Source organism: Copadichromis virginalis, linkage group LG4 (genome assembly GCF_057382275.1).
Source record: "Copadichromis virginalis isolate Kocher_CV1m ecotype Utaka linkage group LG4, C_Virginalis_male_GT1.1, whole genome shotgun sequence".
Classification (NCBI taxonomy): Eukaryota; Metazoa; Chordata; class Actinopteri; order Cichliformes; family Cichlidae; genus Copadichromis; species Copadichromis virginalis.
Genome location: NC_140621.1, coordinates 5,979,378 through 6,000,449, shown reverse-complemented (window position 1 = coordinate 6,000,449; position 21,072 = coordinate 5,979,378). Strand labels below are relative to the sequence as shown.

The 21,072-nt window shown below is 38.2% G+C and overlaps 2 protein-coding genes and 1 long non-coding RNA gene across 4 annotated transcripts in view; 1 reads left to right on the top strand and 2 right to left on the bottom strand.

The window, feature by feature from the left end:
* The window catches only part of LOC146710663 (uncharacterized), a 312,796-nt gene that overhangs the window by 104,293 nt on the left and 187,431 nt on the right, over nucleotides 1-21,072 (top strand). The gene's annotated exons all lie outside the window — the stretch shown is intronic.
* LOC146710670 (uncharacterized) lies at nucleotides 13,358-17,145 on the bottom strand. Its single transcript, XM_085453301.1, has 5 exons — nucleotides 17,083-17,145; nucleotides 15,143-15,248; nucleotides 13,972-14,077; nucleotides 13,761-13,816; nucleotides 13,358-13,517 (listed from the first exon to the last, which is right to left on the bottom strand). The coding sequence occupies exons 2-5, from the start codon at nucleotides 15,239-15,241 to the stop codon at nucleotides 13,410-13,412; spliced, it is 369 nt and encodes a 122-aa protein (XP_085309427.1). The 5' UTR covers nucleotides 15,242-15,248; nucleotides 17,083-17,145; the 3' UTR covers nucleotides 13,358-13,409.
* On the bottom strand, nucleotides 16,965-19,251 carry LOC146710669 (uncharacterized). 2 transcript variants are annotated; one of them, XM_085453298.1, is made up of 5 exons: nucleotides 18,191-18,695; nucleotides 17,573-17,634; nucleotides 17,434-17,496; nucleotides 17,297-17,356; nucleotides 16,965-17,214 (listed from the first exon to the last, which is right to left on the bottom strand). In XM_085453298.1, the coding sequence occupies exons 1-5, from the start codon at nucleotides 18,381-18,383 to the stop codon at nucleotides 16,987-16,989; spliced, it is 606 nt and encodes a 201-aa protein (XP_085309424.1). In that variant the 5' UTR covers nucleotides 18,384-18,695; the 3' UTR covers nucleotides 16,965-16,986. The 2 variants fall into 2 exon arrangements, with proteins under 2 accessions (XP_085309424.1, XP_085309423.1); XM_085453297.1 differs by lacking the exons at nucleotides 16,965-17,214; nucleotides 17,297-17,356 and adding an exon at nucleotides 18,729-19,251 and having other exon boundaries at nucleotides 17,458-17,634; nucleotides 18,191-18,367; nucleotides 18,540-18,610.

Sequence of the window (21,072 nt, the reverse complement as noted above, 5' to 3'; positions counted from 1 at the left end):
ATTGTAATTTTAAATTAAGACTATGTTTTAGCACAAATATTATAATTTGGCAGAAATACTATAATTTAGCAGAAATACTATATTAAGCACAAATCCTATAAAAAGCAGAAATGGTATGATTAAGCATAAATACTACATTTAGTAGAAATACTTTGTTTTAGCACAAATCCCATAAAAAGCAGAAATACTGTACTATGATTTAGTAGAAAAACTATAATTAATCAGAAATACTAAATTTAGCAGAAATACTATATTAAGCACAAATCCTATGAAAAGCAGAAATAGTATGATTAAGCATAAATACTACATTTAGCAGAAATACTATATTAAGCACAAAGCCTATAAAAGCAGAAATAGTATATTAAGCACAAATCTTATAAAATAGCAGAAACAGTATGATTTAGCACAATAGTAATAAGTTAAACAGAAAAATTGGAAAAGCAAAATGGACAGCTGAAAAAATGCTGAACATGCTGAGGGTCCCTCAAATATACTTGTTAAATGACAAAAATCTGCAAAAACATTTATTACAGCCACACAATCACAAATATGTACACATGAGGAAACACACATGCACAGAGAGACCCACACACAAGATCCAATTCAGTCAACCAGTCTAAATATATTGAATTTAAATCTTAGAATGAGATCATCCCATTAAAAGCCTCTCTCTCTCTCTCTCTCTCTCTCTCTCTCTCTCTCTCTCTCTCTCTCTCTCTCTGTCACACACACACACACACACACACACACACACACACACACACACACACACACAGGGAGAGAGAAGTAAGTTTCTAGGTCAGCCTGGGAGCTGGTGAATTTGAATCCACCAATCAGAGAGGCTGTGCACTTTTCCCCACCAAAACAGGTGCATCTGTTTACACACGCAGCAGCACAGAGAGACACAGGATTTTTGCAGTCTATTTCTCATAGTGACGACTCCCCTCAAACAAATGACCGTAATTTCCTAACCGTAGGGGCTAGAACGGTCATTCTTACACCGTTTTGTTCAGAAGAGATGGGGGAATCTTCAAGTGTTGACAATTTAATATTAAAATATGAATTTTTAGAGATATATGACATGGATGACTTGTTGACTTAGAAGCCACGAATTCCCCAATATGCAAATTTGAATGCCTGAGACCACATATGTGATTGGCTGGCTGGGAAGCTGTGCAGGCCCTGATTTGTGGATTTGAATTCCTCAGCCCTCAGATATGATTGGCTGGCTTAGAAGCCACGAAGGCCCCAATATGCAAATTTGAATGCCTCAGGACACTTATTTGATTGGCTGGGAAACTGTGCAGGCCCTGATTTGAAAATTTGAATGTCTCAGTCCTCACAGAGGATTGGCTGCCTGGGGACCTGGCAGAAATATATAGAAATACTATTATTAAGCATAAATACTACATTTAGTAGAAATACTATGTTTTAGCACAAATATTATAAAAAGAAGAAAAACTATAATTTAGCAGAAATACTATATTAAGCACAAATCCTATGAAAAGCAGAAATAGTATGATTTAGCAGAATAGTAATAACTTATTGAAACACAAATGCACAGAGGGACACACAAACACAGGCTCTAATCCAGTCAACCAGTCTAACTATGTTCAATTTAAATCCTACAATGACATGCTGTCAAATAAGGGCAGGGTCCTCTCTCTCCCACTAAACACACACACACACACACACACACACACACACACACACACACACACACACACACACACACACACACACACAGGGAGAGAGGACTAAGTTTCTAGGTCAGCCTGGGAGCTGCTGAATTTGAATCCACCAATCAGAGAGGCTGTTTACGTTTTCCCGCCAAAACAGGTGCATCTTTTTACACACGCAGCACAGAGACATAGACCTGCTTCTTTCAGTTTATTTCACATAGTGAGGATTCCCCTCAAACAAATGACCATAATTTCCTAACCATAGGGGCTAGAGCGGTCATTCTTACACTGTTTTGTTCAGAAGAGATGGGGGAATCTTCCAGTGTTAACAATTTATCATTAAAATGTGAATTTTTAGAGATATATGACATGGATGACTTGTTGACTTAGAAGCCACGAATTCCCCAATATGCAAATATGAATGCCTGAGACCACATATGTGATTGGCTGGCTGGGAAGCCGTGCAGGCCCTGATTTGTGGATTTGAATTCCTCAGCCCTCAGATATGATTGGCTGGCTTAGAAGCCATGAAGGCCCCAATATGCAAATTTGAATGCCTCAGGACACATATATGATTGGCTGGGAAGCCGTACAGGCCCTGATTTGAAAATTTGAATTTCTCAGTCCTCACAGAGGATTGGCTGCCTGGGGACCTGGCAGAAATATATAGAAATACTATGATTAAGCATAAATACTACATTTAGTAGAAATACTATGTTTTAGCACAAATACTATAAAAAGCAGAAATACTATAATTTAGCAGAAATACTATATTAAGCACAAATCCTATAAAAAGCAGAAATACTATATTAGGCACAAATCTTATAAAAAGCAGAAATACTATATCAGGCACAAATAGTATAAAGAGCAGAAATACTATAATTTAGCACAAATCCTATAAAAAGAATAAATACTATAATTTAGCAGAAATACTATATTAGGCACAAATCTTATGAAAAGCAGAAATAGTATGATTTAGCAGAATAGTAATAACTTACAAAATTACAAATATGGAGGCATATTGGAACACAAATGCACAGAGGGACACACAAACACAGGTTCTAATCCAGTCAACCAGTCTAACTATATTCAATTTAAATCCTACAATGACATGCTGCCAAATAAGGGCAGGGTCCTCTCTCTCCCACTAAACAAACACACACACACACACACACACACACACACACACACACACACACACACACACACACAGGGAGAGAGCTGCCGAATTTAAATCCACCAATCAGAGTGGCTGTTTACGTTTTCCCGCCAAAACAGGTGCATCTTTTTACACACGCAGGACAGAGAGGCACAGGATTATTGCAGCCTATTTCTCATAGTGAGGACTCCCCTCAAACAAATGACCATAATTTCCTAACCGTAGGGGCTAGAGCGGTCATTCTTACACCGTTTTGTTCAGAAGAGATGGGGGAATCTTCCAGTGTTAACAATTTATCATTAAAATATGAATTATTAAAGATATTAGACTTCTAATGCACCATAACTGAGCAGAGCGAAGCAAAAACTGCCTTGACTTGCCCTCAAACAACGCTTTCTAACTCTAAATCTATTTGGAGTATCGATATCATTCTTTCACCGTAAGAGACAGCAGGCTTTGGTGAACAGTCATAGAAATTTTCAGGTCTCTGTGGAAATCCAACAAAAAGTTATGACGAGAGAAAAAAGTGGTTCATTTCCACAGTTTGAAATCTGAAGAAATCTGAGCGAAGGACAAATTTCCTACCCTCAAACAAGTCCAACTCATTTCAGAACGGTAATAGGTGAGAAAGAAATTCTTGAATTGTGAGCGTCAGGAGTGTCTGAAGATATACGGGGACAAGCCTCATGTCTTAACTTTGCTTCGTTAAGGAGATATGACGATTCGAATATGCCTCTCATTACAGAAATGCAGCGATGATTTTGAACAAGCTCTCCATTCACTTTATATGGAGAGTTTTCTGACATTGTGTTAGTCTGAGGAGATTTGCAAAAATTCTATAAATCCCACAACAATGATAGTGACATTTTCTGAAAGCCAGCAAAAATACCTACGTTTTGATATATAATTTGTGGAAGTTGAGTGAAAATTGAGCAAGTAGCAAACAGTTGTTCGGACATGAAGAGAAGACTGCAAAAGCTTCAGTGTCACACTGGAAGCCAAGAGCATAGCAACCATAACAACGCATGTATTTTGTGAAAAATCACAATTTTGCAACTCAAAACTTTAAGAGGCATAAAAGTAAAACGGTAAAATATTTGAAAAAGCTGAAACATACATGAATAGCCCAATAATTTGTGAACATTTTAAAGTTTGAATGGTTGTTCTAGGTGAAAATTTGAGGAAGTAGTTAAGTTTCAAAAACAAGCAAAATTTAGCAGAATTGCTGAAGTTTCCCATTCATTTCAATGGGACAAATTAAAGGAAAAAAGTGGAATATTTTAAAAAGTATAATAGTTAAAAATACCAAAAGATATAGCCGGAAAGAGCAAAAATAGCTGAATAGTTTAAAATTTGAACGGTGAAAATCGGCTGAAAATTGTGGAAGTAGTTCTACGGCGAAAAGTGTACGGAAGCAACTAGAACTAGAAAAATTTGCATTTCCTGCGAAAATGCAGTGTGGATGCTTAAAGCTGAAGCTGTATGCAAAAAGTAGCTGAAAAAGCTGAAAAGTTGCAGAAATTGTAAAAACTTTGCAGAAGCAAAAGAAGTTTGCTAAAATGGAATAACTTAGCAGAACTGCAATATCTTAGAGGAAACATAATACTTGGCAGAAATACAATAGCATAGCAGAATTTAGCAGAAATATTGTAACTTACCAGAAATATGATAACTTCTCAAAAATACAAGAATTTAGGAGAAATAGTATAAGATAACAGAAAGAATATATTTAGCCAAAAATACTTAAACATTACAGAAACACTATGATTTAGAAAAATAGTACAACAGAGCAGAAATATTGTGATTTACCAGAGACACTGTGATGAACTATGAATATTGTAATTTTAAATTAAGACTATGTTTTAGCACAAATATTATAATTTGGCAGAAATACTATAATTTAGCAGAAATACTATATTAAGCACAAATCCTATAAAAAGCAGAAATGGTATGATTAAGCATAAATACTACATTTAGTAGAAATACTTTGTTTTAGCACAAATCCCATAAAAAGCAGAAATACTGTACTATGATTTAGTAGAAAAACTATAATTAATCAGAAATACTAAATTTAGCAGAAATACTATATTAAGCACAAATCCTATGAAAAGCAGAAATAGTATGATTAAGCATAAATACTACATTTAGCAGAAATACTATATTAAGCACAAAGCCTATAAAAGCAGAAATAGTATATTAAGCACAAATCTTATAAAATAGCAGAAACAGTATGATTTAGCACAATAGTAATAAGTTAAACAGAAAAATTGGAAAAGCAAAATGGACAGCTGAAAAAATGCTGAACATGCTGAGGGTCCCTCAAATATACTTGTTAAATGACAAAAATCTGCAAAAACATTTATTACAGCCACACAATCACAAATATGTACACATGAGGAAACACACATGCACAGAGAGACCCACACACAAGATCCAATTCAGTCAACCAGTCTAAATATATTGAATTTAAATCTTAGAATGAGATCATCCCATTAAAAGCCTTTCTCTCTCTCTCTCTCTCTCTCTCTCTCTGTCACACACACACACACACACACACACACACACACACACACACTTCTCTCTCCCTGTGTGTGTGTGTAAGTTTCTAGGTCAGCCTGGGAGCTGGTGAATTTGAATCCACCAATCAGAGAGGCTGTGCACTTTTCCCCACCAAAACAGGTGCATCTGTTTACACACGCAGCAGCACAGAGAGACACAGGATTTTTGCAGTCTATTTCTCATAGTGACGACTCCCCTCAAACAAATGACCGTAATTTCCTAACCGTAGGGGCTAGAACGGTCATTCTTACACCGTTTTGTTCAGAAGAGATGGGGGAATCTTCAAGTGTTGACAATTTAATATTAAAATATGAATTTTTAGAGATATATGACATGGATGACTTGTTGACTTAGAAGCCACGAATTCCCCAATATGCAAATTTGAATGCCTGAGACCACATATGTGATTGGCTGGCTGGGAAGCTGTGCAGGCCCTGATTTGTGGATTTGAATTCCTCAGCCCTCAGATATGATTGGCTGGCTTAGAAGCCACGAAGGCCCCAATATGCAAATTTGAATGCCTCAGGACACTTATTTGATTGGCTGGGAAACTGTGCAGGCCCTGATTTGAAAATTTGAATGTCTCAGTCCTCACAGAGGATTGGCTGCCTGGGGACCTGGCAGAAATATATAGAAATACTATTATTAAGCATAAATACTACATTTAGTAGAAATACTATGTTTTAGCACAAATATTATAAAAAGAAGAAAAACTATAATTTAGCAGAAATACTATATTAAGCACAAATCCTATGAAAAGCAGAAATAGTATGATTTAGCAGAATAGTAATAACTTATTGAAACACAAATGCACAGAGGGACACACAAACACAGGCTCTAATCCAGTCAACCAGTCTAACTATGTTCAATTTAAATCCTACAATGACATGCTGTCAAATAAGGGCAGGGTCCTCTCTCTCCCACTAAACACACACACACACACACACACACACACACACACACACACACACACACACACACAGGGAGAGAGGACTAAGTTTCTAGGTCAGCCTGGGAGCTGCTGAATTTGAATCCACCAATCAGAGAGGCTGTTTACGTTTTCCCGCCAAAACAGGTGCATCTTTTTACACACGCAGCACAGAGACATAGACCTGCTTCTTTCAGTTTATTTCACATAGTGAGGATTCCCCTCAAACAAATGACCATAATTTCCTAACCATAGGGGCTAGAGCGGTCATTCTTACACCGTTTTGTTCAGAAGAGATGGGGGAATCTTCAAGTGTTGACAATTTATCATTAAAATATGAATTTTTAGAGATATATGACATGGATGACTTGTTGACTTAGAAGCCACGAATTCCCCAATATGCAAATTTAAATACCTGGAGCCCACATACATGATTGGCTGGCTGGGAAGCTGTGCAGGCCCTGATTTGTGGATTTGAATTCCTCAGCCCTCAGATATGATTGGCTGGCTTAGAAGCCATGAAGGCCCCAATATGCAAATTTGAATGCCTCAGGACACATATATGATTGGCTGGGAAGCCGTGCAGGCCCTGATTTGAAAATTTGAATTTCTCAGTCCTCACAGAGGATTGGCTGCCTGGGGACCTGGCAGAAATATATAGAAATACTATGATTAAGCATAAATACTACATTTAGTAGAAATACTATGTTTTAGCACAAATACTATAAAAAGCAGAAATACTATAATTTAGCAGAAATACTATATTAAGCACAAATCCTATAAAAAGCAGAAATAGGATGATTAAGCATAAACACTACATTTAGTAGAAATACTATGTTTCAGCAAAAATCCTATAAAAAGCAGAAATACTATATTAGGCACAAATCCCATAAAAAGCAGAAATGGTATGATTAAGCATAAATACTACATTTAGTAGAAATACTATGTTTTAGCACAAATAGTATAAAAAGCAGAAATATTGTAATTTAGCAGAAATACTATATTAGGCACAAATCTTATAAAATAGCAGAAATAGTATTATTTAGCACAATAGTAATAAGTTAAACAGAAAAATTGGAAAAGCAAAATGGACAGCTGAAAAAATGCTGAACATGCTGAGGGTCCCTCAAATATACTTGTTAAATGAAAAAATCAGCAAAAAAATGCACAGGGAGAGAGAAATAAGTTTCTAGGTCAGCCTGGGAGCTGCTGAATTTGAATCCACCAATCAGAGAGCCTGTGTACTTTTTCCCGCCAAAACATGTGCCTCTTTTTACACACGCAGCACAGAGAGGCACAGGATTATTGCAGCCTATTTCTCATAGTGAGGACTCCCCTCAAACAAATGAAAATAATTTCCTAACCGTAGGGGCTAGAGCGGTCATTCTTACACCGTTTTGTTCAGAAGACATGGGGGAATCTTCCAGTGTTTACAATTTATCATTAAAATATGAATTATTAAAGATATTTGACTTCTAATGCACCATAACTGAGTAGAGCGAAGCAAAAACTGCCTTGACTTGCCCTCAAACAACGCTTTCTAACTCGAAATCTATTTGGAGTATCGATATCATTCTTTCACCGTAAGAGACAGCAGGCTTTGGTGAACAATCATGGAAATTTTCAGGTCTCTGTGGAAATCCAACAAAAAGTTATGACGAGAGAAAAAAGTGGTTCATTTCCACAGTTTGAAATCTGAAGAAATCTGAGCGAAGGACAAATTTCCTACCCTCAAACAAGTCCAACTCATTTCAGAACGGTAATAGGTGAGAAAATAATTCTTGAATTGTGAGCGTCACGAGTGTCTGAAGATATACCGGGACAAGCCTCATGTCTTAACTTTGCTTCGTTAAGGAGATATGACGATTCGAATATGCCTCTCATTACAGAAATCCAGCGGTGATTTTGAACAAGCTCTCCATTCACTTTATATGGAGAGTTTTCTGACCTTGTGTTAGTCTGAGGAGATTTGCAAAAATTCTATAAATCCCACAACAATGATGGTGACATTTTCTGAAAGCCAGCAAAAATACCTACGTTTTGATGTATAATTTGTGGAAGTTGAGTGAAAATTGAGCAAGTAGCAGGAAGTTGTTCGGACATGAAGTGAAAATTGCAAAACCTTCAGTGGCACACTGGAAGCCAAGAGCATAGCAACCATAACAACACATGTATTTTGTGAAAAATCACAATTTTGCAACTCAAAACTTTAAGAGGCATAAAAGTAAAACAGTAGAAGATTTGAAAAAGCTGAATCATACCTGAATAGCCCAATAATTTGTGAACATTTTAAAGTTTGAATGGTTGTGATAGGTGAAAATATGAGGAAGTAGTTAAGTTTCAAAAACAAGCAAATTTTAGCAGAATTGCAGAAGTTTCCCATTCATTTCAATGGGACAAATTAAAGGAAAAAAGTGGAATATTTTAAAAAGTATAATAGTTAAAAATAGCAAAAGTCATAGCCGGCATTAGCAAAAATAGCTGAATAGTTTAAAGTTTGAACGGTGAAAATCGGCTGAAAATTGTGGAAGTAGTTCCACGGCGAAAAGTGTACGGAAGTCCTAAGAATAATAAAGAATAAAGAGAAACAGGAACTCAATAGTGTGGATGCTTAAAGCATCCACACAACTAGAAAAATTTGCATTTCCTGCGAAAATGCAGTGTGGATGCTTAAAGCTGAAGCTGTATGCAAAAAGTAGCTGAAAAAGCTGAAAAGTTGCAGAAATTGTAAAAACTTTGCAGAAGCAAAAGAAGTTTGCTAAAATGGAATAACTTAGCAGAACTGCAATATCTTAGAGGAAACATAATACTTGGCAGAAATACAATAGCATAGCAGAATTTAGCAGAAATATTGTAACTTACCAGAAACATGATAACTTCTCAAAAATACAAGAATTTAGGAGAAATAGTATAAGATAACAGAAAGAATATATTTAGCCAAAAATACTTAAACATTACAGAAACACTATGATTTAGAAAAATAGTACAACAGAGCAGAAATATTGTGATTTACCAGAGACACTGTGATGAACTATGAATATTGTAATTTTAAATTAAGACTATGTTTTAGCACAAATATTATAATTTGGCAGAAATACTATAATTTAGCAGAAATACTATATTAAGCACAAATCCTATAAAAAGCAGAAATGGTATGATTAAGCATAAATTCTACATTTAGTAGGTATACTTTGTTTTAGCACAAATCCCATAAAAAGCAGAAATACTGTACTATGATTTAGTAGAAAAACTATAATTAATCAGAAATACTAAATTTAGCAGAAATACTATATTAAGCACAAATCCTTTGAAAAGCAGAAATAGTATGATTAAGCATAAATACTACATTTAGCAGAAATACTATATTAAGCACAAATCCTATAAAAGCAGAAATAGTATATTAAGCACAAATCTTATAAAATAGCAGAAATAGTATGATTTAGCACAATAGTAATAAGTTAAACAGAAAAATTGGAAAAGCAAAATGGACAGCTGAAAAAATGCTGAACATGCTGAGGTTCCCTCAAATATACTTGTTAAATGACAAAAATCTGCAAAAAAATTTATGACAGCCACACAATTACAAATATGTACACATGAGGAAACACACATGCACAGAGAGACACACACACAAGATCCAATTCAGTCAACCAGTCTAAATATATTGAATTTGAATCTTACAATGAGATCATCCCATTAAAAGGCTTTCTCTCTCTCTCTCTCTCTCTCTCTCTCCCTGTCACACACACACACACACACACACACACACACACACAGGGAGAGAGAAGTAAGTTTCTAGGTCAGCCTGGGAGCTGCTGAATTTGAATCCACCAATCAGAGAGGCTGTGCACTTTTCCCCACCAAAACGGGTGCTTCTGTTTACACACGCAGCACAGAGAGAGACACTGGATTATTGCAGTCTATTTCTCATAGTGAGGACTCCCCTCAAACAAATGACCATAATTTCCTAACCGTAGGGGCTAGAACGGTCATTCTTACACCGTTTTGTTCAGAAGAGATGGGGGAATCTTCAAGTGTTGACAATTTATCATTAAAATATGAATTTTTAGAGATATATGACATGGATGACTTGTTGACTTAGAAGCCACGAATTCCCCAATATGCAAATTTGAATGCCTGAGGCCACATATATGATTGGCTGCCTGGGAAGCTGTGCAGGCCCTGATTTGTGGATTTGAATTCCTCAGCCCTCAGATATGATTGGCTGGCTTAGAAGCCATGAAGGCCCCAATATGCAAATTTGAATGCCTCAGGACACTTATATGATTGGCTGGGAAACCGTGCAGGCCCTGATTTGAAAATTTGAATGTCTCAGTCCTCACAGAGGATTGGCTGCCTGGGGACCTGGCAGAAATATATAGAAATAGTATGATTAAGCATAAATACTACATTTAGTAGAAATACTATGTTTTAGCACAAATACTATAAAAAGCAGAAATACTATAATTTAGCAGAAATACCATATTAAGCACAAATCATATAAAAAGCAGAAATACTATATTAAGCACAAATTCTATAAAAAGCAGAAATACTATATTAAGCACAAATCCTATTAAAAGCAGAAATACTATATTAAGCACAAATCTTATGAAATAGCAGAAACAGTATGATTTAGCACAATAGTAATAAGTTAAACAGAAAAATTGGAAAAGCAAAATGGACAGCTGAAAAAATGCTGAACATGCTGAGGGTCCCTCAAATATACTTGTTAAATGAAAAAATCAGCAAAAAAATGCACAGGGAGAGAGAAGTAAGTTTCTAGGTCAGCCTGGGAGCTGCTGAATTTGAATCCACCAATCAGAGAGCCTGTGTACTTTTTCCCGCCAAAACAGGTGCATCTTTTTACACACGCAGCAGAGAGAGGCACAGGATTATTGCAGCCTATTTCTCATAGTGAGGACTCCCCTCAAACAAATGACCATAATTTCCAAACCGTAGGGGCTAGAGCGGTCATTCTTACACCGTTTTGTTCAGAAGAGATGGGGGAATCTTCCAGTGTTTACAATTTATCATTAAAATGTGAATTTTTAGAGATATACGACATGGATGACTTGTTGACTTAGAAGCCACGAATTCCCCCAATATGCAAATTTGAATGCCTGAGGCCACATATATGATTGGCTGCCTGGGAAGCCGTGCAGGCCCTGATTTGTGGATTTGAATTCCTCAGCCCTCAGATATGATTGGCTGGCTTAGAAGCCATGAAGGCCCCAATATGCAAATTTGAATGCCTCAGGACACATATATGATTGGCTGGGAAACCGTGCAGGCCCTGATTTGAAAATTTGAATGTCTAAGTCCTCACAGAGGATTGGCTGCCTGGGGACCTGCCAGAAATATATAGAAATAGTATGATTAAGCATAAATACTACATTTAGTAGAAATACTATGTTTTAGCACAAATACTATAAAAAGCAGAAATACTATAATTTAGCAGAAATACCATATTAAGCACAAATCATATAAAAAGCATCCACACAATAATAATAATAAAGAATAAAGAGAAACAGGAACTCAATAGTGTGGATGCTTAAAGCATCCACACAATAATAAAGAATAAAGAGAAACAGGAACTCAATAGTGTGGATGCTTAAAGCATCCACACAATAAAGTATAAAGAACTAGAAAAATTTGCATTTCCTGCGAAAATGCAGTGTGGATGCTTTAAAGCTGAAGCTGTATGCAAAAACTAGCTGAAAAGTTGCAGAAATTGTAAAAACTTTGCAGAAGCAAAGGAACTTTGCTAAAATGGAATAACTTAGCAGAACTGCAACATCTTAGAGGAAACATAATACTTGGCAGAAATACAATAGCATAGCAGAACTTAGCAGAAATATTGTAACTTACCAGAAACATGATAACTTCTCAAAAATACAAGAATTTAGGAAAAATAGTATAAGATAACAGAAAGAATATATTTAGCCAAAAATACTTAAACATTACGGAAACACTATGATTTAGAAAAATAGTACAACAGAGCAGAAATACTGTGATTTACCAGAGACACTGTGATGAACTATGAATATTGTCATTTTAAATTAATACTATGGTTTAGCACAAATAGTATCATTTGGCAGAAATACTGTGTTTCAGCACAAATACTCTGGTTTAGCACAAAGGAGATTAAGGAGATATGACAATTCGAAAATGCCTCTCATTACAGAAATCAAGCGGTGATTTTGAACAAACTCTCCATTGACTTTCTATGGAGAGTTTTCCGACTTTCTGTTGGTCTGAGGAGATTTGCCAAAATTCTATAAATTCCACAACAATGATAGTGACATTTTCAGAAAGCCAGCAAAAATACCTACGTTTTGATGTATAATTTGTGGAAGTTGAGTGAAATTTGAGCAAGTAGCAAGAAGTTGTTCGGACATGAAGAGAAGACTGCGAAACCTTCAGTGGCAACAATAACAACGCATGTATTTTGTGAGAAATCACAATTTTGCAACTCAAAACTTTAAGAAGCATAAAAGTAAAACGGTAAAAGATTTGAAAAAGCTGATTTATACCTGAATAGCCCAATAATTTGAGAACATTTTAAAGTTTGAATGGTTGTTCTACGTGAAAATATGAGGAAGTAGTTAAGTTTCAAAAACAAGCTAATTTTAGCAGAATTGCAAAGTTTCCCATTCATTTCAAATTAAAGGAAAAAAGCTTAATATTTTAAAAAGTATAATAGTGAAAAATACCAAAAGACATAGCCGTTATTAGCAGAAATAGCAGAATAGTTTAAAATTTGAACGGTGAAAATCGGCTGAAAATTGTGGAAGTAGATCCACGGCGAAAAGTGTACGGAAACACCAAGAAGGAACTCAATAGTGTGGATGCTTAAAGCATCCACACAATAAAGAGAAACAGGAACTCAATAGTGTGGATGCTTAAAGCATCCACACAATAAAGAGAAACAGGAACTCAATAGTGTGGATGCTTAAAGCATCCACACAATAAAGAGAAACAGGAACTCAATAGTGTGGATGCTTAAAGCATCCACACAATTATTGGAGACAACGATACAAAACACACACATTTCAAAGCCTCAGAAAAATTACCAGAGAACCTAACTGTCTGACCAGCATGCTTCACAGACAAATTTGTTTTCTTTGCTCTTGCGGGGCTTCTTTGCACAGCCCCTGTGGTACCACCGTGGGCAAATGTCACAGCCAATCTGAATTAGACAAAACAAGGAAACACAAGTATTATGTTAATAGTGTTGTACAAATAAGTATTTAAATAACAATTTTGCAAAATACTCAGATCATAAAGCAGTCCACCATTCATTACAACTACAATAAGTCAGATGATGTATTCACATGGTCTGTGACATTTTTAAAATTATATTTTTGTTTTGTTTTTTTAATCAGCTTTTTAAGCTGAATGGGCTATGGACATGTAAAACATAAGCATTTACCCATTCCGTGTCACCATCATGGTTCCCACAATAGTGGCATAGGTCAGTCAGGTCATCTTCAACAACAAGAAGCAAATACTTTAATTTTAATAATAATGAACTCTGTTTGCATGACTACATAATAAGATTATAGCAATAAAAGAACAATGTTAAAAACACGTTCAATGTAACAGTTTGTAGTTTACTATTTAATTTATATTTGTAATGATACCTGTATTCTCAAGAAGACATATTGCAATCTGTTGTCTCAGACTTGCAATACTTGAAGCAGAGTTCTCAAACTTTACTGGAACATCTTTTAAGATGCACTCAGCAAACTGTGAATAAAATATATAACAATGCTGTCATTATTTGAAATAACATTTGCTATTCAAAAAATTGGAATCATATTTATTTTTAGAAAATCATAGTAAGTGCTTGTGTTGAACAAGAAAGAGGACACAAATGGAGACACTGGAGGAGACAGAGCAGAGACCAGCTCGACGGCAGAGAGACAAGCTAGCTGCCATCAGGACAGTGTGGGATAAGTGTGTGCACCACCTCCCCCTGTTTTACAACCCTGGGACTAATGTCACCATTGATGAGCAGCTGATCCCATTTAGTTGGGAAACATATTGCTTAACGTGTAAATGTGTTGTGTCTTTCCACTCACTCCACTTGATTAGAACTGATTTTTTTATAACATTTTATAAAAAAAAACCAAAAAACAAGAAGCACATTAATTCAGAAATGTGATCTAACAAAGGTAAAGGGAAAAAATTAACCATGTTTGCTGTTCATATGGCTTGTAATTGGGATGAAGTAAACATCTGTTGAGTAATTTAATATAAAATTATTTGATAGTGTTAACAATCTTACAGATTGTTGTTACTTACAGATAGGCTGGGCTGAGCATTTGTGGAACTAATGGTCTACTGAGATTTTCACACAAACATCTCACAACAGAATGGTTGCAAAAACACTTAATTTAGTGAGTGGCAGTTCTCTGGGACAAATTGTCTAGCTGATACATACCAGAGAATGCATTGACTGCTACAGCTGGTAGGGGGACTACATAAACCCAACATAACTGACCATTTACAACCAGGGCTGGCAATAGAGCATCATGCACCAAGAATTGAGGAAGTTCAAAAGGAAATTTGAAGTCCATGGATGGTTACATACTCAGAACATAAAATATTGAAAGCTGAAATCTTATAAACGTTTACTCTTACACCATGTAAGTAGTTATGAAGTTAACCTCATTTCCATTAACATAAGGAAATTAATGTAAGCAATTGTGAAAAATATGTATATTTGATCATGTAATTTATCATAATTTGCTGCAGATTCTGCATGCCTTTTATTCATTATGTTTATTTCAGTCATGGTCTTACACATACCTTCAATACGTAGGCACCACATGAAGTTGCATACTGTTGAATAGGATGAGGCAGTGTGTCACATGCCCATCTTGATGCATTAAGCCCTCTGTGTCTCATGAAAAACCTGAAAGACACATGTAGTAAGGATTAATAAGTTGTTCTGTATAAAGGATTTGCGTGCTAAACCTAGACATGTAAGGTGCGTGTGGGGTGCTGGTACAAGCCAGGGGAAGGACATCCAGCGGACATCTTGGCCAAATTAGAAAAACAAAACACCAGTGTTGTTGACCAGGGCCCTGTTTCAGGAAGCCGGTTTAGTGGAAAAACTGAGTAAGTATACCCTGAGTTAACGAAAACTCTGGGTTTTCGGTTTCACAAAGCGAGTTCAGCTGAAGCCTAAGTGAGTCACTATGACGACACACGCCGTGAAGCTAACCTGCCCCCTAGCAGGTTTACTACAACTAACCCTGACTGACCCCGCCTCTTTGTCGGAAACCTGACAGCAGGAAGTGTCGGACATGGCGTGTCCCTTCCTTGAAGAGCCAGTAGATCTTGAAGCCCAAATTCTCCGCAGAGCACTCCGCCGGGAGAGAGTGATCAGAGCGCGTATGGACATCTTATCATTACCTGATGATTTCCTGTGCGAACGTTACCGTTTCTCAGCACAATCAATAAGTTATTTGGATAACATCCTCAGGCCATATATTGCGCATGTGACACATCGCGGACATGCGCTCAGTCCATTACATATTCTTTGTACCGCACTCCGTTTCTTTGCAAACGGGAGCTTTCTGTACAATATCGGTGACGCTGAGCACGTTTCCAAGGCTACCGTCTGTCGGGCAGTCAGGAATGTTACAGTAGCACTGAAACGTCTCCTGCACTCGTTTGTGGTGTTCCCCGGTCATAGACCCACAAGATTCATCAAAGAGGGATTCCACAAAATTGCAGGTATCAGGATGAACAAAACTCAATGCATGATGTGGTGATACGTGAACTACCACTCAAATGGTACATAAATTTCCAGGGTTCCCAGGCGTGATTGGCTGTATAGATGGCACCCACATCCCAATCATTGCACCCTCAGCAAATGAAGGAGACTATGTGAACAGGAAGTCCGTCCACAGCATCAATGTACAGGTGCATAATTCCCTGTAGCATTTCACACCAACAAGTGATGGCATCATGGTAATGGATGCTAATATGTGTTCTCTGCACTGGGTAGATCATATGTGATGCTGCCAACATCATCACAAATGTGGAAGCCAAGTGGCCAGGCTTTGTACATGACTCACGAATCTTCCGGGAATGTACACTGAGCACCAAATTTGGACATGGTGGGTCGAAGTAACTGTGAAATATACAGAGACCAATTGCCACAGGGACGTTTGCACTGACATGTATTCTTCTGTCCTAGGAGAGTTCACTGGCCACCTGCTTGGTGATAGGGGGTACCCATGTCTACCCTATTTGCTCACCCCTTACCCTGACCCTGAACCGGGCCCACAGCAGCGTTATAATCTGGCCCATTGCAGGACACGGGCCAGAGTTGAAATGACCATCGGAATGCTCAAGGCCCGGTTCCAGTGCCTTCGTGGACTCAGGGTCACCCCAGAAAGGGCATGTGACATCATTGTGGCATGTGTGATCCTACACAACATTGCCACGATTAGAGGTGAACAGTGTCCAGCTGAACCAGACAACAGCAGTGATCCACACGATGAACATCCTGACCCACCCACGAACGTACAGGATGGAAGAGCAGTCAGAGACACCATATGCCACAACCATTTCCTGTGACCCGTCAACCCAACATGTTACAAGACAAATACACAGATACTGTGGTCAACTGCCTTTATTGGTCACCCTGTATGTCCTGTACACAAAGAATAAATGCGTATATTAGTATGTTGTACAAACACTGACATGATTCGTCCATCTATGATCACTCCACCCACCCTTAACTGTTGTTCCAGCAGTACAATCTCCAGCTTCGACTTTTGGATCTGCAGCTGGAGGTGCACCATTTCCATGTCGCACTTTCTTATCTTCCTGGCCAGATATGTCTTATACAGCTGCTTCACAGGGAGCTATTGCAACAAGGGACATAGCATTGGCATCCATAGTACATGCCTACTTAGGTTGGTTGTAAATCAGTGCTGAACAACCCACTGTGGAAAGGTTCGTTGTAGGAGTGGCTGGACCCTCTTCCTCTTCATTTCCAGCATCACTCTGCCGGGGACATAGTAAGTCCATGGTGTCATCATAGTACCACATTGTAGTCAGTTGTTATATTTTCCACTGTACACCTCATAGTGTGGCACTGATGCGGCCTCCTCTGTAGCAGCTGTCACTGTTTCGTCATCATGTGCCTGTGGTGGAGACATTTAACAACATTGCTGTTCTACTGTTGACACATGTAGTCTGTGGAGTATTACGAGTACTCACAACTGCATGTCGGTCTGGCTCAACAGGGGGCTGCACCAGATGCAGTACACCATCACCGTCAACTGGAAGAATATGGGGTTCATACAGGTCACTCATGACTTATGTGGGCGCAAATGGCAATTACCAGACATACCAATCACCATACACCTCATTGTCAGTATGCTCTCAGAGACAACCGACACTGAGGGAAGGCAAAATCAGTAGGTGTCAGGGTGGAAACGCTTTTATGAGCTTTATGTTGCATTGAGGTATATGTTCATATGTTACACTTATTGGGAAAGGTACGGAATGTACTACTCGCTCTGTCTCTGGGAACAAGGAGCTCACCCTGTGGGAGGTTAACACACACACACGCATGTATGCAAAATTAAAGGACACTGCTATGCTCATAATAAAGACGTACCACTGCAGCTCGGTGTGTGTGAGTCTCTCCCTGGGCCCTCACCCGTGCAGCACGTTAACAGTTTCCAAGTGTCTCAGTGTTGTTTATTCACCTAACTGTTTGATGACTGTCATTCTCTGTCAGTAGGACAGTAACTTCACTACGACATAGTTCATTTTGGTCAAGGTGACTGTGCAGAATGGATGTATGCACGCCATGTATTGTTTTGGATTTACCCCTTATGTAGGCACTTGTGTCTTGTGGGGTTGTTGCCACAGAGGATGTCCCCGCAGAGATGCCTTCAGCCACAGGGCGCCCACTGTTTTGGCTGAGGGCCAACTGCTCAGCCTCTGTGAGTGGTGGTGGTGGAGGACCCCCACCTGTTTTTCGGGCCTCCGCTTTTTTTCTGTTGGCTGTGACGGCACACATTTGGGCATACAGAGTAGGCAAATGTGTACTTGTGATGTGCTCAGATAATTTCAATATGTGCTTACAGGTGGTATATTACTGTAGCCTCTAACTGCAATTGATTTACATAGGACACACAGACCAAGCACTATGGCTCATAATACAATTACACCTTACCTGTTTGGACTATGTTTTTATACTTCATTTTTACTTGCTGCCAGGAACGTTTGGGGCCTGTTGGGTTGCACCTGCGCTCACATCACATCACAAAATAAAATGTATAACATAATAAATAGAATGACATATGATAAAATAACGTGTTATATGGGTGGAAATCCCTAGATCATTGTTTAAATTAACACTCACGCATTGACTCTGTCGGTTATGTTTTGCCATGCATGCTCCCTTTCCTTTGCAGCTGCGGCTGTGTTACTTTTTTTCTGCATGATGTGCATGCTGTCGGCATATGCTGCCATCAGAATTTCCGCCTCGAGCGCTGTGAAATACGTCGACCGCGCCTTCTTTCCCTCCGTCTCCATGGTGACTCGCTTAATCTGTGCTCCACTGATCGGGGCTTTATGTATCCTCGTGCGCGTGCTTAACTTGGGGTTGTAGCAACTCCGCGTTGATTGAACTAATTGTTATCAGCCTTTCTGAAACGGAATATTCCGAGTTGGACAGTTCGGGGTTACTCAACCGTGAGTGTCGTTTTTCACTCTGAGTTTTCTAAACCGGCTTCCTGAAACAGGGCCCAGGGGTCCGTTCTTCGTACCTCGCTTACTACATCCAAGATCAAATCATCGCGCCAACTTTGAGCTCGCTATTCCGGTTCTCCGAACACACCTGTTGTTGACGATTAGTATAGCTGGATGAAGTAATGTGAGATCACTGGGTGGTTTAACAGGGGCTACGCATCAATAGTAGAAACATTGATCGGCGAAAATGTCGGAGCGCGCTCAGTATTTTTCGGCAGCAGAGCAAGAACTCTTGAGTGAGGGATTTCAGGAGTTTCAGAGTTTAATTAAAACGCAAGGGAACACTGCAAAGGCTGCAAAAGCAAGGAGAGAGGGCTGGCAGAAAGTTGCTGACAAATTAAACTCGTAATTTAATAATAATAATAATAATAATGGAGTGGATTTATATAGCGCTTTCCAAGGCACCCAAAGCGCTTTACAATGCCACTATTCATTCACTCTCACATTCACACACTGGTGGAGGTAAGCTACAGTTGTAGCCACAGCTGCCCTGGGGGAGACTGACAGAAGCCAGGCTGCCATATCGCGCCATCGGCCCCTCTGGCCATCACCAGTAGGCGGTAGGGTAAATGTATTCTATTACACTATATTATCCAATATTATATTACATCATATCCTCTTTCACATTAGAGCCACAACAGGACCCACTAGAACATGGGAACAAGTAAAAGTGAAATATAAGAATATTCTACAGAATGGTAATATTTATCACTTATATTGCTTTTCGTCTCTTGGAAAGAGACCCTGAAATAATCTGTTTATAACAGCAACCAAGAAAAGGGCAGAGCAAAAAAAAAGACAGGTGGTGGTCCTGCACCCCCTCGTCAACAAGTTGGTTAAGTAAATAATACTCTCACGGGAAAATCGATATCTCTATGAGCACACTGTCGCGCTGAGCTAAAGGATCCTGTCTATCCCGCAATATACAGTGAATTCTGGAAACTCTCCTTATCAATCTTGCACCTTCCGCAATGGGTGGCTCACGTATACGGACAGGACATGGCTGCGACAGACTTCCCAAATCCACCTTCGCTTTTATAGCCGTGGTCTCTCATCTTGATTACACGAAGTAATTTACTATTACTACTCTGAAATATGAATTACATCTGTAATAATCACATACATGTAATAGAATGATTGATAGTACCTTTTTTTTTTTTTTTTTTTTTTTTTTTTTTAGAAAATGACCTGTATGTATCTGTATGAAATCAATAAAAGGATCAAGTACTGCATTATCTTTAGTTACATTGATAATATTTATTTATGGAAACACAGTGGTAAAATATCGCTGTTGCTTTTGTATACATGAAGCGGACATACCTGAGTGGCCGCGATCTAATCCTGTTTACATAAAGTAAGCCTGCTCCCAAGCAGGTTTACGCTTACGGATCTGTTGCTATGACAGCAAGTCCCGGATGAGCTTCGGAGAACCGAACGATCCAAGATCACGCGAAATCGTCAACAATCAAATCCAGCTAACTTACTTAGAGAGGTACGAAGAACGGACCCCAGAAGGTGGAAACTGTGCTACAGTTGGGTAAACAAGGCACAAGAACTTGCCTACCTACATAAACAGTCATACAGCGGGATGCACAGAGGACAGCTACACAGGAGGAAATTAATAAATAATCTGGGAACCAAACATAATCCAACAACCCCAAAATATGACACTTTTCTCTATAGAATAAACTCAGGGTTACAAAGTGAGCTTTTAACATAAGCCATAATACAAAATCACAGGGACACAAGACAACTCAAAACACGTGGTCGATAGACCCAGGATCCCAACAAACTGTGTTTTTGATTAAATGAGGCATAACCTACAAATGTAATTACATGAGTCATTTTAAAATACTGTATACACAGAAGGTGCAGTGCTCCGAAAAATAAAAAGTTGAGTTTTCTAATTAAGAGATTTGTGATATTTCAACAAGACTGTTGAATACAATAAAGTA